Genomic DNA, 14,963 nt, shown 5'->3' with positions numbered 1-14,963 from the left:
TAATGTCTTAAGAGACCTCGTGGGAAGGTGACACAGGAATTTGCCAATGCGTGACTAAGTGAGAGACGAATGCCTCTCTTAATCCAGAATGGATTTTTTCACTAAGAGGGTGGTGAAACACTGGAATGCGTTACCTAGGGAGGTGGTAGAATCTCCTTCCTTAGAGGTTTTTAAGGTCAGGCTTGACAAAGCCCTGGCTGGGATGATTTAACTGGGAATTGGTCCTGCTTTGAGCAGGGGGTTGGACTAGATGACCTTCTGGGGTCCCTTCCAACCCTGATATTCTATGATTCTATGATTCTATGAATGGATGTCTTGGAGGCAGAGAACAGTAGAAATGAGTAACTTCTGAGACTCAAAAGCCAGCCGGGCAGCTTTGCTATACAAAGTTGTGACAATCATGGTCCAGACACGCCAAAGGGAGAACAGAAAAAATAAACAGCCAAGTGATTCTTCGGATGACCTAGCACTGTCTACACTGGGAGTTAGGTTGGCTTAACCATGCCGCTCAGGGGATGAGGATTTTTCACATCCCTGAGCGACACAGTGAAGCCAATTCAATTTTCTAGTTTTAGACCAGGCCTCAGATAACTCGAAGTTGAAAAGAACATTGTGGCTCTCAAACACCAAGTCAGGAGGGAGTGTCACCACTCTGACTAGCCATGAGTCGCCGGGGCCTAAGGGGGGGAAAAAGGACTTTTAAAAGCAGGCTTGGAACTAAGCTTTTTTTTAAATCAAGAACTTGGGGGACAACCTCAAGGTCAGAGACTTTCTGGGAACACTAAATCCCCCCTATAGCTAGGGGGTATGCTGGGAAACTGAAGGTAACAGTGAGACAAGATGGGTGAGGTAATATTTTACTGGACCAACTTCTGCTGGCAAGAGAGAAAAGCTTTCAAGTGCCACAGAGCTCGACTTGAGGAAGAAAGCTTGTCTCTCTCACCAACAGAAGTTGATCCATTAAAAGATATTATCTCACCCACCTTGTCTCTCTAATATCCTGGGACCGATATGGTTACAACAACACTGCATACATGAAGACAACAGGTAACTCTTATTAGAAAAGAGATTTTATCTAATATAGAAGTGTAAGGTTGGGTCTTTAGGTTTGGTTCCTGTGTAACGTGCATGGGTTTGCTTCTCCCTTACTATTTCATCTCTGAATGTGTTGGGGTTTTTTCTAATAAACAAAGTTTTTCTTTATTTTCATCCCAAGCAGGTCTCTGGTGTGCATACTGTGTGGAGTACGTGTGCTAAGGTGAAGAGGTAACTGGAGGCTGGTTTCAGAGGGGAACAGTCCAAGCCGTTTGATGATTAAGAATTCAGGATGACATACTTGGGGAGGCCAGGGACTGGAAGGGCTGTTGGTGTCACCCTGAAAAGCGTAACTAGACTGGGGAGAGCCAGGGGGAGATCTTATGCTTATGGGCAGACTGCCGGTGTCAGGGAATTGAACCATAGCTGCACACTTCAAACACCACCAAAGTTACAGGTCAGATGGTGACAGGACCCCTCACTGGTCAGGGTGGGCACCAAAACATCACACAGGTCCTTTGACAGTTTCCGATGTTAAATATGCAATACATAGATTTGAAGATCACCGATTCCTTATTGACACCGGCCTTCTGGCTAAAGGTGTCTGATGAACATTCAATAGGTCATTTTAGCAGCGGTCTGTCTCCTGCTCTTGGGGGCAGGGTCATGAAAAAATGGTAATAAACCCTTTTTTAGCTTCAACTATTAATAAAAAAGAAAAAATATTTGTGAGAAAGGGAAAAAAATCTCCCTCCTGCCCCCCACCCACACACCCACCACCAGAACTGAAGAGAGAAAAGGCATTTCTCCATAATCCTTGCCTGGTGACAGGGCACTTATATTAAGGCAGCACATATAACAAAAGTATTTAGTATAAGGTTAACATTTCCTTGTTTCCTCAAACCAAATGAGCACCGTAATACTTGTTTTACATGCACAAGTAAGTCAGTACTCATGCTTAGACAAAAACAGTAAACTGTCAAGCCATTCCATTTCCATTTCAGGAAAAAGGTGAATACTAATACCTGGATCAACCGTTAACAAATCCAATTGCCTTCGCAAGTGATGGCATCATAGCTGGTTTCAACAGGGTTCAGGGCAGACAACTATTCACCTCTGATCAGTAAAGACAGGATACGCAAATTTCAATTTACTGATCAGTTTAGAGATTAATAGGAGTATTTTTCAGGTCTTCTCACTTCAATTCATCTTTAGAATGTTAGCTTGAAAGGAGAGGCGACTTACTTTTGAAATTCTTGGCTGTAATGCAGACATTTCTGGATATTTTTGATGAATGTGTTCAGAATGTTACAACAGAGAGAGTGCACAGACTTCATATTTTTTGTCAACATCAAGATCTATTATCATCCTGAGAGAGAGAGAAATATTGACCAAAGCAAACAGGCCATTAGTTACCCCTGAGCACAATAAGTCTGGATGTTCACCTCTACAGAAGTCACTCTGTGACAATTGTTTCTGGTATTAGCTGTTTGTCTAATTAGAACACCAGACCCAGGCAAAGATCTGGAAATTCATATATTTACAAAGGACAAAACCAAGTTACATTTCATCATATTTAAAACCATTTGCTGTTCTTACAGGAAATAACTTTTAGTGATTTTTCCTGTTTTAATGCTAGGAATTGCTTTTAAGAAAAAAAGTCTCAAGTTTTAAATTCACTGGTTATATTTTAAATACTGCATCTTAAAGGACAACAGAAATTGCCGTTTGATGACTGTCACATTCATATACAGCTAAAATGACAGCAATGTGCAAGATTCCTTTTCTTAATGGATTTTTTCCTAGTCAACCCTGTGCTAGTCAGGCCTACTTTTCTCTTCTGTTAACTTCCAGTAGCATGATTTGCAGTTGCACATATATCCAAGGGAGAAAGGACTCTAAACGTTTAGAGAAGAGAAAACAAGCCTCAGGGTGCTGGAATAATTTGTGAAAATGGGGGTGCTGAGAGCCACTGAACCAAACTGTAAGCCCCGTATCTGGTGGAAACCACTTCAAACCAGGGGGTGCAGCAGCACCCCCAGATCCCACACCTTTGACAATGCTCCCTAGGAACAGCCACCAAATAAGAGCACTGAAAATCTCCATCTCACACAGTGTTGGGGAGGGAGTATCCTCACCTAAACATCTGACTTTTCTACAACATTTCAGAGACATTGAGAGGACCAAAGAATGAGAGAGGTATTCTGAATACACTGCAAGATTAAACGAACATGCACTTCATGCATAGAATTTTACTGGTTCTCTTTAGAAAAACCAGTTAAATATACAAACAAGTAATTAATATTTTGAACAACTTGCTCCCCAAGAAGTCCCAGTGGTTTCAACTATTTCATGGAGGGACTCATGGAATAAAACAAACATGAGTCAGCCCATACAAAAAGGCTAATTCTACAGAGGAGACATCAACAGAAGAAAGTGCAACCAAACTTGCCTGCATCAACCGCAAGGTTTGAAACTCGAGTTTCCAGATCTAAAAGGATGAGCCTCTGGTACTTGAGCTAGCAGACCAAATCCTTTGGGACGATGTGGTAGTGGACTAATAAAGTTCTTATAAAGGCCCACCAGCACTGGGGGACAGACTCACACCCTGCCCATGTGGCGGTGGGGAAATCAAATCCAGGACACTACTTTGGATATTGCTAATTTTGTGGGTAGAGGTTTCCTGGTTTGAGCAAGAGAATAAGATGCTTCGGTTTGATTTTAGTTTTTTCCTTGCTGCTACTTTCTTTTACTTACTCAGATCATAGAATATCATAGAATACCAGGGTTGGGAGGGACCTCAGTAGGTCATCTAGTCCAACCCCCTGCTCAAAGCAGGACCAATCCCCAATTTTTGCCCCATATCCCTAAATGGCCCCCTCAAGGATTGAACTCATAACCCTGGGTTTAGCAGGCCAAAGCTCAAACCACTGAGCTATCCCTCCCCCCCAAATGATGATCTCATCCAAATGATGATCTCATTCAACCATTCGATCTCATTCAACCATTCAGTAAATCATCCTTTCTTTGTATGTCACTAATTAGTCACAGACATTTCTCTGGACCGTGGTTATTGACAGTAAAGTACCAGATTTGGATCCAAAAATCCTATCCTCCATCACATCCCATAGGCTCCTGAGTGACAAAATGGGATTGGCCAAATGCTTTCAGTACCCAGTGGTGTAACACAAAAACAACATTAAAGTTTGAAAACAAAAAATTGGTTTACTCTTCCGAATATTATTCTTTAAGAAATACAGTAGATAGCCTGAGGCAGTGTCATTCAAAAAGCCTTCAACCTGGTACACTTTTCCATGTTGTGTATTTGTGAGATTTCTTTTTAATTTAAAGAAAGAAAGAGACAGAGAAAGACTTATGAACTTGCAAAGAATTTTCCACATTACTGACAAGCCATCTGAACTGCCAATAGTCACCATTATGGATACTGAGAGTATGTCACATTTAGCCTATTAAATATGGGAATATGGATGTGTTTAACAGACATTTTAGGACCTGATCTTGCAATTCACTAACATAAGAACGGCCATACTGAGTCAGACCAAAGATCCATCTAGCCCAGTATCCTGTCTGCTGACAGTGGCCAATGCCAGGTGCCCCAGAGGGAATGAACAGAACAGGTAATCACCAACTGATCCATCCCCTGTCGCCCATGCCCAGCTTCTGGAAAACAGAGGCTAGGGACACCATCCCTGTCCATCCTGGCTAATAGCCATTGATGGACCTATCCTCCATGAATTTATCTAGCTCTTTTTTGAACCCTGTTATAGTCTTGGCCTTCACAACATCCTCTGGCGAAGAGTTCCGCAGGTTGACTGTGCGTTGTGTGAAGAAATACTTCCTTTTGTTTATTTTAAACCTGCTGCCTATTAATTTCATTTGGTGACCCCTACTTGTTGTGCTATCAGAAGGAGTAAATAACACTTCCTTATTTACTTTCTCTACACCAGTCATGATTTTATAGACCTCTATCATATCCCCCTTAGTCGTCTCTTTTCCAAGCTGAAAAGTCCCAGTCTTATTAATCTTTCCTCATACAGAAGCCGTTCCATACCCATAATCATTTTTGTTGCCCTTTTTGAACCTTTTCCAATTCCAATATATCTTTTTTGAGATGGGGCAAACACATCTGCACGCAGTATTTAAGATGTGGGTGTACCATGGATTTATCCACAGGCAATAGGATATTTTCTGTGTTATTCTCTATCCCTTTCTTAATGATTCCCAACATTCTGTTCACTTTTTTGACTGCTGCTGCACATTGAGTGGATGTGTTCAGAGAACTATCCACAATGACGCCAACATCTCTTTCTTGAGTGGTAACAGCTAATTTAGACCCCATCATTTCATATGTATAGCTGGGATTATGTTTTCCAGTGTGCATTACTTTGCATTTATCAACTTTGAATTTCATCTGCCAGTTTTGAGAGATCCTTCTGTAGCTCTTCGAAGTCTGTCTGGGATTTAACTATCTTGAGTACTAAGCATGAGTCACAAGCAGACTGCTGGTCTCATGTAGTAAGGTCCTGTACTGGTGTGACTAGTTCTCATGGAGTTCAAAGAGATTGCTCACGTGAATAAAGGTAGACAAGTGCTTACGCGGTTGCAGAATCAGGCCCTGCAATGGTAAAGCTCATTAACTGAGACTCCTAATTCATTCAGGTTGAGTTACTCTTGATCCAAACCTCTACTTTGCATTATGCTGTAATATTTTAGCCAAATATTACAGTCAATCTCTTTTGAATCTCTCTAGCCAGATTTGACATATGCACATGTATACAATATATTGCCAAAACACACACAGAAAGTATTTCCCATAGAAATGAACTTTAGCACTTTGTATCAAAAATTCATCTCCATCCATTCTTGCAGGTTTAAAAGGAATCGCTATTCTTTTTCTTTTCAGTGGGCTTTCATTCGTTTCTGAAGCTGGTTTAAAGAGCTACTGACATACATTTTACACCATCTCTTTTGATACACTGTGAGCTTCTGATTATGACAGAAGCCATTAAAAACAGACCTTGAGTTCTCACTTCATTTAATTATCTGTTCTTTTATTTTTTTCCTCTCAAGCTGCTACTTCTCTTAGGCAAGTTCTCATTTACCCCATCTGCAGTTAAGGGCATCACGAGAATACACAAGAGCTGTATTTGTAGATGACGGACTTTATCGTTTTGTAAGGCTTAAAAAAAAATTGACTTGTACAACTGGATGAGATGGTGAGTGGACCAGGCCTCTACTGCCGCACAAACTTAGAGCATGTGGACAGCACGTGCAGGAGTTCCACTGAGGTCCAGGGAAGATGTCTTGAGGAACCTTCCATCACCATAGCAGCTGAGTGCCTTATAATCAGTAGCAGATGTTTAGCCTCAGAACACCCCTATGCGGTAGGGAAGTGCTATTCCCATTTTACAGGTAGCGACTTGCCCACGATTACTCAGCAAGTCTTTTACGAGTCCAGATCTCCTGAGTCTCAGCTCAGCAAACTACTCCCGGAGCATCCTTCCTGCCCCTGGCTGTGGAGCAGCAGTGCAGTTATTCCACAGACTGCCTACCCAGGGGAGGTTTGATGGTGGATCCTGTCACTGAGCAGCGCCTTCTGAACTGTTCTGCCCTTGTAAACTGACCCCTTGCCCCACAGCAGGCCAGTGGTGCCCACAACTCTCCACCCCGGCCTTAGGACTGGTCACTGAATGTTTTAGCCTGAAAACACCACCACTCTGTATGCCCTCCAGCAGGGAAAGAATCAGCCTTGCTCCCTTGAAATCAGTATCCAACTATAGCTCAGCTCAATGTATGAGCAGCAGCCACACAGGTGTGTGTGGTCTACATGGAGCACCTGTTACAGTGTTGATCAGCACGGTGGCCTGAACGCCATTGGTAGTTAGCAAGAGCTCTTTTGGACATGTGATGCAGGGTCCTTTTCTCCAGCTGTTAAATTACATTAAAAGAAGCTTTAACATAGTTGAACATAGCACTTTACCCCACCAGCAATCGCTGTAGTTGGCCCAGGGATGTTCTAGGACTGCAAAGAGAAGACAACACGGCCTGGATAACTGTGAATGGGAAGGGAAGTGTTTCACCAGCAAATGTCTACAAAAAATCTTGAGGACCCCCCAACACGGACAATCACGTAAATCGCTACTCGACGGCTCACATGACATAACCACCCTAACCACGGCCAAAACCTCTGCCCAAGAGAGTCATCACACGTGAAAGCTGGGCAAACTGCTTCACTACACCCTGCCCAGGGAACAGTCCAAGACAGGGGTGGGAAGGAGAGAGAGAAAGTAGGTGGCTTCCAGCCTTTACCTCATCAAAACTCAACTTGGGACAAATATATGCTCAGCATCTGTCCCCTGCCAGCTGACATTTGTGGGCTACCTCACCCCAATCTCTGTAGACATGCTCTCTCTACATCAGTCCCCAAGGTCTACAAGCACAAACGTGGAGAAGAGATATTGGATAAAAGCAGGCGAGTTTGCTGAAAATCCCACATGTAGCTGGGGATGATAGGGAGGTGGCAGACATGGGTGAGGGGAGAAGTGGAGCAGCTCCCTCAGAAATGAATGGTAAATAGACAGCATTGAGAAGCATTTACATACTAATAATATAGTCACACTCTCCTTGATCTTCATTTTATTGTACACTCCATTAGTTTTCCTTCCTTAGGCCTGGCAATGCAGGAATCCCCTCAGACTCCTGAGTCAGCATTGCAGGAGTATTTTTCAAAGGCTTGGATATTTATCCATCTTGTGCAAGCCTCTCTAGTTATTTCATCTTCTGTTTTCCTTACCACCTCAGAAACTTTTCATGAATAATGCCCCTCTACACATGCCCTTTCCTTCCCCACTCTCCCCGTCTCTGAGGACAACTCTTCCTGCTTGGAGCTGAAGACAGCCGTTCACCTTGCCTCAATGCAGCACTTTCCCACAAGGCACTGCACGCGGCCGAGTGCCTTCAATGTGCATTTGCACTATCTAGACAGATTACTCACCACTATATATTGTGTATTTACTGAGTGATAAAATGGGGTTGGACCAGGTAGGGGCCAAATGCTTTCAGCACCCACTGGTGTAACACAAAATCTCCATGCCAGCTACCATGGAGGCCTGCGCTGTGACTCTGGGTCTGGGATGTTAAACACCAAAAGGGTTTCTTCTGGAATGGAATTTCATGTTGTACTGCTCAAATATTACACTTATGTTATACCATGCGCACAATTTAATAATACATCCTCTTTCAGTTTCTTGGCAAGGAAATGGTACACAGATCATTTCTGCCACAGAAACCCACCGCAATAGTATTTAACTTTAAAAAGGGACACTACACAAAAATGAGGAAGCTAGTTAAACAGAAATTAAAAGGAACAATCAAGGGTGAAATGCCTGCAAACTGCATGGATACTATTTAAAAACAAAAGCTCAAACTAAATGTATACTCCAAATTAAAAACAGTAAGAGGATTGAAAAAATGCTACCATGCTAAGAAGCAGAGTAAAGAGGCAGTTAAAGCCAAAAAAGCATCCTTTTAAAATTGGAAGTCAAATAGAAGAATAAACTCTGGCAAGTCAAATATAAAAGTATAATTAGACAGGCTAAGAACAAATTTGAAGAGCAACTAGCTAAAGACACAAAAACTAAGAGCAAAAATTGTTTGAAGTATATCAGAAGCCAGAAGCCTGCCAAACATTCAGTGGGTTCTAAATTAGCTGTTACCACACAAGAAAGATCTTGGAATCATGGGGGATAGTTCTCTCAAATAATCTGCTCAATGTGCAGCAGCAGTCAAAAAAGCTAACAAAGTTAGGAACCACTTGGAAAGGGATAGAGAATAAAACAGAAAATATCATAATGCCATTATATAAATCCATGAAACGTCCACACCTTGAATGTACTTCTTGTCACTCCATCTCTAAAAAAATATAGTAGAATTGGAAAAAGTAGAGCAGAGCAACAAAAATGACTCTGGGTATGGAACAACTTCCATACGAGGAGAGATTAAAAAGCCTGGGACCGTTCAGCTTAGAAAAGAGACGACTAAGGGGGAATAGGACAGAGGTCCATAAAATCACGAATGGTCTGGAGAAAGAGTTATATTTACTCCTCACCGCAAGACCCAAAGGTCCCCCAATTATATTAAGAGGCAGCAGATTTAAAACAACCTCAAGGATGTACTCCACACAATGCACTGTAAATCTGTGGAACTCATACCCAGGGGAAGTTGTGAAGGCCAAAAGTATAACTGGGTTCAAAAACGAACTAGATAAGTTCGTGGAGGATAGGTCCATCAATGGTAATTAGCCAAGATATTCATGAATCTAACCTCATGCTCCGCGTGTCCCTAAACCTCCAAGTGCCAGAAAGTAGGACTGGATGACAGGGGATGGATTCCTCAATAAATTCCGCTGTTTTCAGAGATGAAAGTAAGCTGGTACGGTCCAGTTCGGCGTACCAGCAAGAGCCAGTACGCCGTGCCGGACTGCACCGGCTTCCCCAGCAGTGATTTAAAGGGCCCGGGGGTCCTGCCACTGCAGGGAGCCCCAAGCCCTTTAAATTGCCTCCGGAGCCCCAGCAGCAGGGCTTGGGCTGCGCTTTAAAGGGCCCAGGGCTCCCCGCAGTGGCAGGACCCCCAGGCCCTTTAAAGCACCGCTGGAGCCTGGCTGCCGGAGCCGGGCTCCGGCAGGGATTTAAAGGGCCAAGTGCTCCTGCCACTGCGGGGAGCCCCGGGCCCTTTAAAGCACCGCCAGTGTCCTGCCCCGCTACAGGGAGTGGCGGCAGGGCTCCGGCGGGGATTTAAAGGGCCCGGGGCTCCGGCCGCTGTGGGGAGCCCAAGGCCCTTTAAAGCTCTGCCAGAGCTCCGGCAGCAGGGCTCGGGTGGCGCTTTAAAGGGCCCAGGGCTCCCCTCCCACTGCAGGGAGCCCCGGACCCTTTAAAGCATCACCAGAGCTCTGGTAGCGGGGCTCGGGCGGGGGCTCCCCGCAGTGGCCGGAGCACCGGGCCCTTTAAATCCCCGCCTGAGCCCGGCAGCCGGAGCCCTGGGGCTCTGGCAGCCAGGCTCCAGCACGGATTTAAAATGCCTGGAGCTCTGCGGCGGCCGGAGCCCCGGGCCCGTTAATTCACCGGGGCTCACAGCCGCCTCTGCAGCTGGTAGCTCCAGGGTGATTTAAAGGCCCCAGTGCTCCCAGCCAGAGCCCCGGGGCCTTTAAATCGCCTCTTCCGGTTGAGGCCACGCCCCCACTCAGGACTCCAGCGTACCGGTAAATCCTTTAAGTTACTTTCACCCCTGCCTGTTTTGTTCATTCCCTCTGAAGCATCTGACAGTGGCCACTGACAGAAGACAGGATATTGGGCTAGATGGATCATTGGTTTGACCCAGTGTGGTTATTCTTATGCCTCTATTTCCCAATTTTACTTCTTTTATCAACAATAGTCACGAAAAGGATTCTAATTAGATAACACTAATCAGGTAGAACTGCATGTGATTGACGACTGAGAAAACACTATCTGTTCTCTGTAAAACAAAACAGATTGGCTATTTTCCCTGAAGAAGCTGGAGATTTATCAATACACAAAACAAAGCAAAAAAGCCAATAGATAACGTGTAATTAAAGATTGGTCTATATATTTTACACTGACATACATCTAAAATGAGTCGTGGAAGGTAAAAGCTTTTATTGGGGAAAAGGTGATATTAGTCACCAACGAAAAAACTGAATAGTCATGAAAATAAAATTTAGAAAATTGTCACATGCAGAGATGTTTCATAAACTGCAGGCCTGATTAAAAACAAAATCCAATAACTCATGCAAATAGTTTTCATATCTATGACAGCAGACTAATTCCAACAGTGTTTTATTTGTTTTCTTGAAACATTTTCCTTTAATAGGCTGCAATGAACATTCCAATTACATTTTTAGATAACCAAAACCAAGGAAACATGCTAAATACCACTTAACCTGTAATTTTTGTATAGTTGGTAGAGTACAGATAACAATCGACAGACTATCCATTTTAACAGACAGATTTTTCCATGATTTGTTTCCTTCTACTATCAGATTATTTAAATTCCAATAAAGAAATAAAATTTGTGACAATACCTTTCCTGTTCATTTGCTAGTATTCTCAACATTTAAATGGAAAGAGTTTATTTGTCATCTGTTACTGAAGTGTATTTGGTTTATACGATCTCATTTGCAAATGAGACAGCATCTCTTATTATGACATCAAATTAAAGGAAACTGTGACATCTGATGTTTTTGTGTATTAATGGATGAATTCTAACCTCAGCTATCTGTTACTGAAGTGTATTTGGTTTATACGATCTCATTTGCAAATGAGACAGCATCTCTTATTATGACATCAAATTAAAGGAAACTGTGACATCTGATGTTTTTGTGTATTAATGGATGAATTCTAACCTCAGCTAGTCATGCAGTTTCAGTGAAACTGATAATTTATTACTGAGGACAGAATTAGCAGTATTATCTAGGTTATAATTTTCCTATTTAGCTGACATCAGTATTCAAATTCCTTAGAAACCCAACTTTATCATTTTGATAAAACCAGTTCTGCACAATGTCTCCATCAGGACTAACATCAAATGTGTGAAATACATCACAAGTCCTTTCAAAAGAAGTGTGGCAAAATTAATGACACAATGGACCTTCAGAAAGAAACAAGTATGTGGAAACAGTTTCTGCAAACAGAACCATAGCTACCAACATGAACTTTCCTTTTTTTTCTCCCACCCCACCCCTGTTCTTGAGGAACTGGTCTGCAAATAAACTGGAGGTCTAGAAGCTTCCAGGTCTGCAATAACCAGAGAATTGCATATGGAGGTGGGTTAGTACAAGTTACTTTGTATCTTGATTAGTAGTCTCAAAACTGATCCAAGAGAGCAGGTTTCTCCTAAACCTTTCCTACCAAGTCAAGAGGACAAACAATAAAACATCCACCAAATCCTACCTTCTCTAACATATGTTGCATCAGATTGTCTCACTGTCATGCAAAACTGTAAAATATATACACGCAAAGCAGTCGTTTGAAAGCCCCAAAAGGTTGGCATTTGGACACTCACACTTGCACTGTGAGATGCTGGGAGATTGTTTGAATAGCATATGATAGGCTGGGGGATTATTTGTGAAAGGGAAAATGGTAAAGTGTGAATTTGTGGGAACAGAAAATTCCTTAGAAGGATCCAGAAGAACTGCCTGAGGTAAGAAAGAGAAGTAGGAGAGCAAGTTGGGAAAGTTTGGGGAAAAGTGAGGGGAAAGGAAGCAGTGGTGGGAAGACTGACCTGGAAAACTGGTATCTGAGTGAGAAGTGGGTAAGGGATTTTTGACTGGGGTCGGGGAGCCCAAGAGTTGAAAACCTAGCAGGAGCGTAATCTACAAAACTGTAAAATTGAAAGCATGCACACTTAAAATATACAATACTCATGTAACCCTAAGAACACCTCAATGCCAACCAGTAAAGGGGGTTACAAGAATATCCTGATCCTGGTATATACATTATGGTTCACCAAAGAATATTATATAAGGTCCTAAATGAAAGCCACGCTCACACAGTTCATTAATATCATTGTGATATGTACATACAGATACTTTGTAAAAAGTAATGTATGTATCCTGAAAATATATTCCTGTCAAGGAAGAACTAGCAACCAGATTTTCTCTCAGACAAAGGAGGTTTATTCACCTGTCTGTGCAACTTGTAATTTAAACATTATAAGCTAACACAGTTTACATACAAAGCTAATAGGGAGATGTGAAATCAACAGGATAACAAAACACAGGTAAATAAGCCACGGTGGTTCTCCTGAGTTGGGGAACAAACAATGAACTCTGGGGATATAAGGAGATGGCAAGGAAGACACCTCTTTATCCTGAATCTAGGAAGTAATCGGGCAATGAGATTACATTAATGAAAACAGGCTCTCAACCCTGCTTGGCTGAAAATGCTGCAAAGGACATTTGAGGTGAGATAACTTAGGCTAACTTTCTGTCTGAATATGTTTTAAGTTTAGTCTCTAGGAACCATGTAATGATTTTGTTGCATCTGTAACCCTCCTGTTACCATGATCCTTACTCACTCGCTCTTGAATCTTGATATTTGATAATAAACGTATGATTGTTTTCACTATAAACGTATCTCAGTGCTGTGATATTATTTAAGAAGGTGATCCGGAGCTGAATCATTCAAGCTGGCGTGTGCTTTGCTCCTTTGGGGAGAGCAGACCCGGTATTACTGAGAGTGTTCAGTGGTTAAAGGGCTGATTACTGTAGGGGAATGTTTCCAAAGGGTTCGGTGATGGGGTGCACCTATTATTAATCTACAAGGCAAAGGGAAGGCTGGTATATCCCAGAGTGCTTGGGTGGCAGACAGACTGGGAGCTGACACACAGTTAAGCACCAGCAAGTCTCAGGGAGGTACCTAGGGGACTCAGTCCTGGGCACTCCAAGAACCATCACAAGTCTTCAGTGCCATTCTGTGGAGAGCGGGTGGGGGAGTGCAGCGGCTCCAAGAGCAGTGCATGAGAGTGCTATATAATTGTGCTGTTGTGTGTGGAAGGCAAGGTCACAGTGGGTCAGTCAAGCTCTTGAATTTTCAGGAGTGTCAGTACAAAAAACCAAGATGCAAAGCTTGCAAAATTAAGTCGATTCCTGTTTCAAGTTTCTGATGCATACGGAGCAGCAAAACAAATACAACAAACATTTCAAACAGGTAGTTTGGGGGGTTGGCAGTGTCCCAGTCACATTTCACTCCAATATAGTATGAGTCAACTCACCTGAGTAAGCCCAGTAAGAATCCCCCGAGGCCTTACGCCGCCGTATTTGCACAGAACTACCATGTCTGTTTTCATGTAGTGAGCCAACGTACCCTTCAGTCAGAGCTGAGAAAAGGAAAGAAACAGCAGCAATTAGGAAAATGACGTTCACTCTCTAAACATATTATATGTTAAGCAGAGACAATGGGCGTGGTGCTGTTCATGAAACAGAGATGCTCCTTACTCCTGAAGAGTTCACAATCTAAAGAGACGACACAGAAGACAGGACGTACTGGGAAACCCTCATGACTGAGTTACCTTCGGAATAGGTTTTTTAGCTTCTTCTGAATGAAGACCTTTCTTTGGTGTGGGGGAGCAGAATGGAAGAGGGTGCAAAGAAGAGAGAAGGAAGTCATAGGATGTTCAAGCTGACAATGCTATTGGAGGAAAGGGGGCTAGGTGGGTACACTTCGGGGAAGGGATTATCTTTTTGTTCTATGTTTATACAGCACCTAGCACAATGGGGTCCTGGGCCATGACTGGGGCTCTTAGGCGCTACAGTAACACAAATAATAAATGACAACCCAATTTCAGCCTGGAATGTATCTGTACAGACTCTTGAGTCAGGCATACGGTCTCTGAAGAGACAACAATGGGTTACTGTGACACAGAGGCTCCTAGGCAAAGAGTCCCCTGTTCTTTGCCAACAACTCTCACCTCAGACTTGACAAACTCACAACACCAAGCACATCTTACAGAGTATTTATCCATAAAGAGTATCATGCAAGGTATCAATAGCAGATGTACACCAGCAGAGAGTCTAGCCCAGGACATTTAGACTGTCGATAGACTTTCTATCTAGCCACACAAAGGGTACGTTGTGGACTTGCTTTACTATTCATACACAAAACAATAACTGCTCTCGGAAAAACAGCAGGTAGACAGATTCTTGAGAAACACGCATGCCAGAGTCCAGCACATTCTATAAACTTTCTGCTTTTGATACAGCACTACAGCAGAAACAACATGTGAAAATCCCCGAACAGGCAGCTCTCCTACGACAAAGAAGAACCCTCTCTACCACTGTGTGGAGGTCTTTGGTGAGGCTGAGATTAATTGGCCAAAGTGGTGACAGCTTGAGA

At 42.9% G+C, this 14,963-nt stretch overlaps 1 protein-coding gene across 6 annotated transcripts in view; it reads right to left on the bottom strand.

The window, feature by feature from the left end:
• PTPRG (protein tyrosine phosphatase receptor type G) overlaps positions 1-14,963 on the bottom strand; it is a 584,867-nt gene that overhangs the window by 428,509 nt on the left and 141,395 nt on the right. For all 6 annotated transcript variants that reach the window (XM_073350970.1, XM_073350965.1, XM_073350966.1 and 3 more), the window contains exon 2: positions 13,843-13,947. In XM_073350970.1, coding sequence (XP_073207071.1) covers positions 13,843-13,947 — 105 coding nt within the window. The remainder of the gene's footprint in view (positions 1-13,842; positions 13,948-14,963) is intronic.

Source organism: Lepidochelys kempii, chromosome 7 (genome assembly GCF_965140265.1).
Source record: "Lepidochelys kempii isolate rLepKem1 chromosome 7, rLepKem1.hap2, whole genome shotgun sequence".
NCBI lineage: Eukaryota > Metazoa > Chordata > Testudines > Cheloniidae > Lepidochelys > Lepidochelys kempii.
Note: the sequence above shows the minus strand (reverse complement) of the source record. Positions and strands in the feature narration are given on the sequence as shown.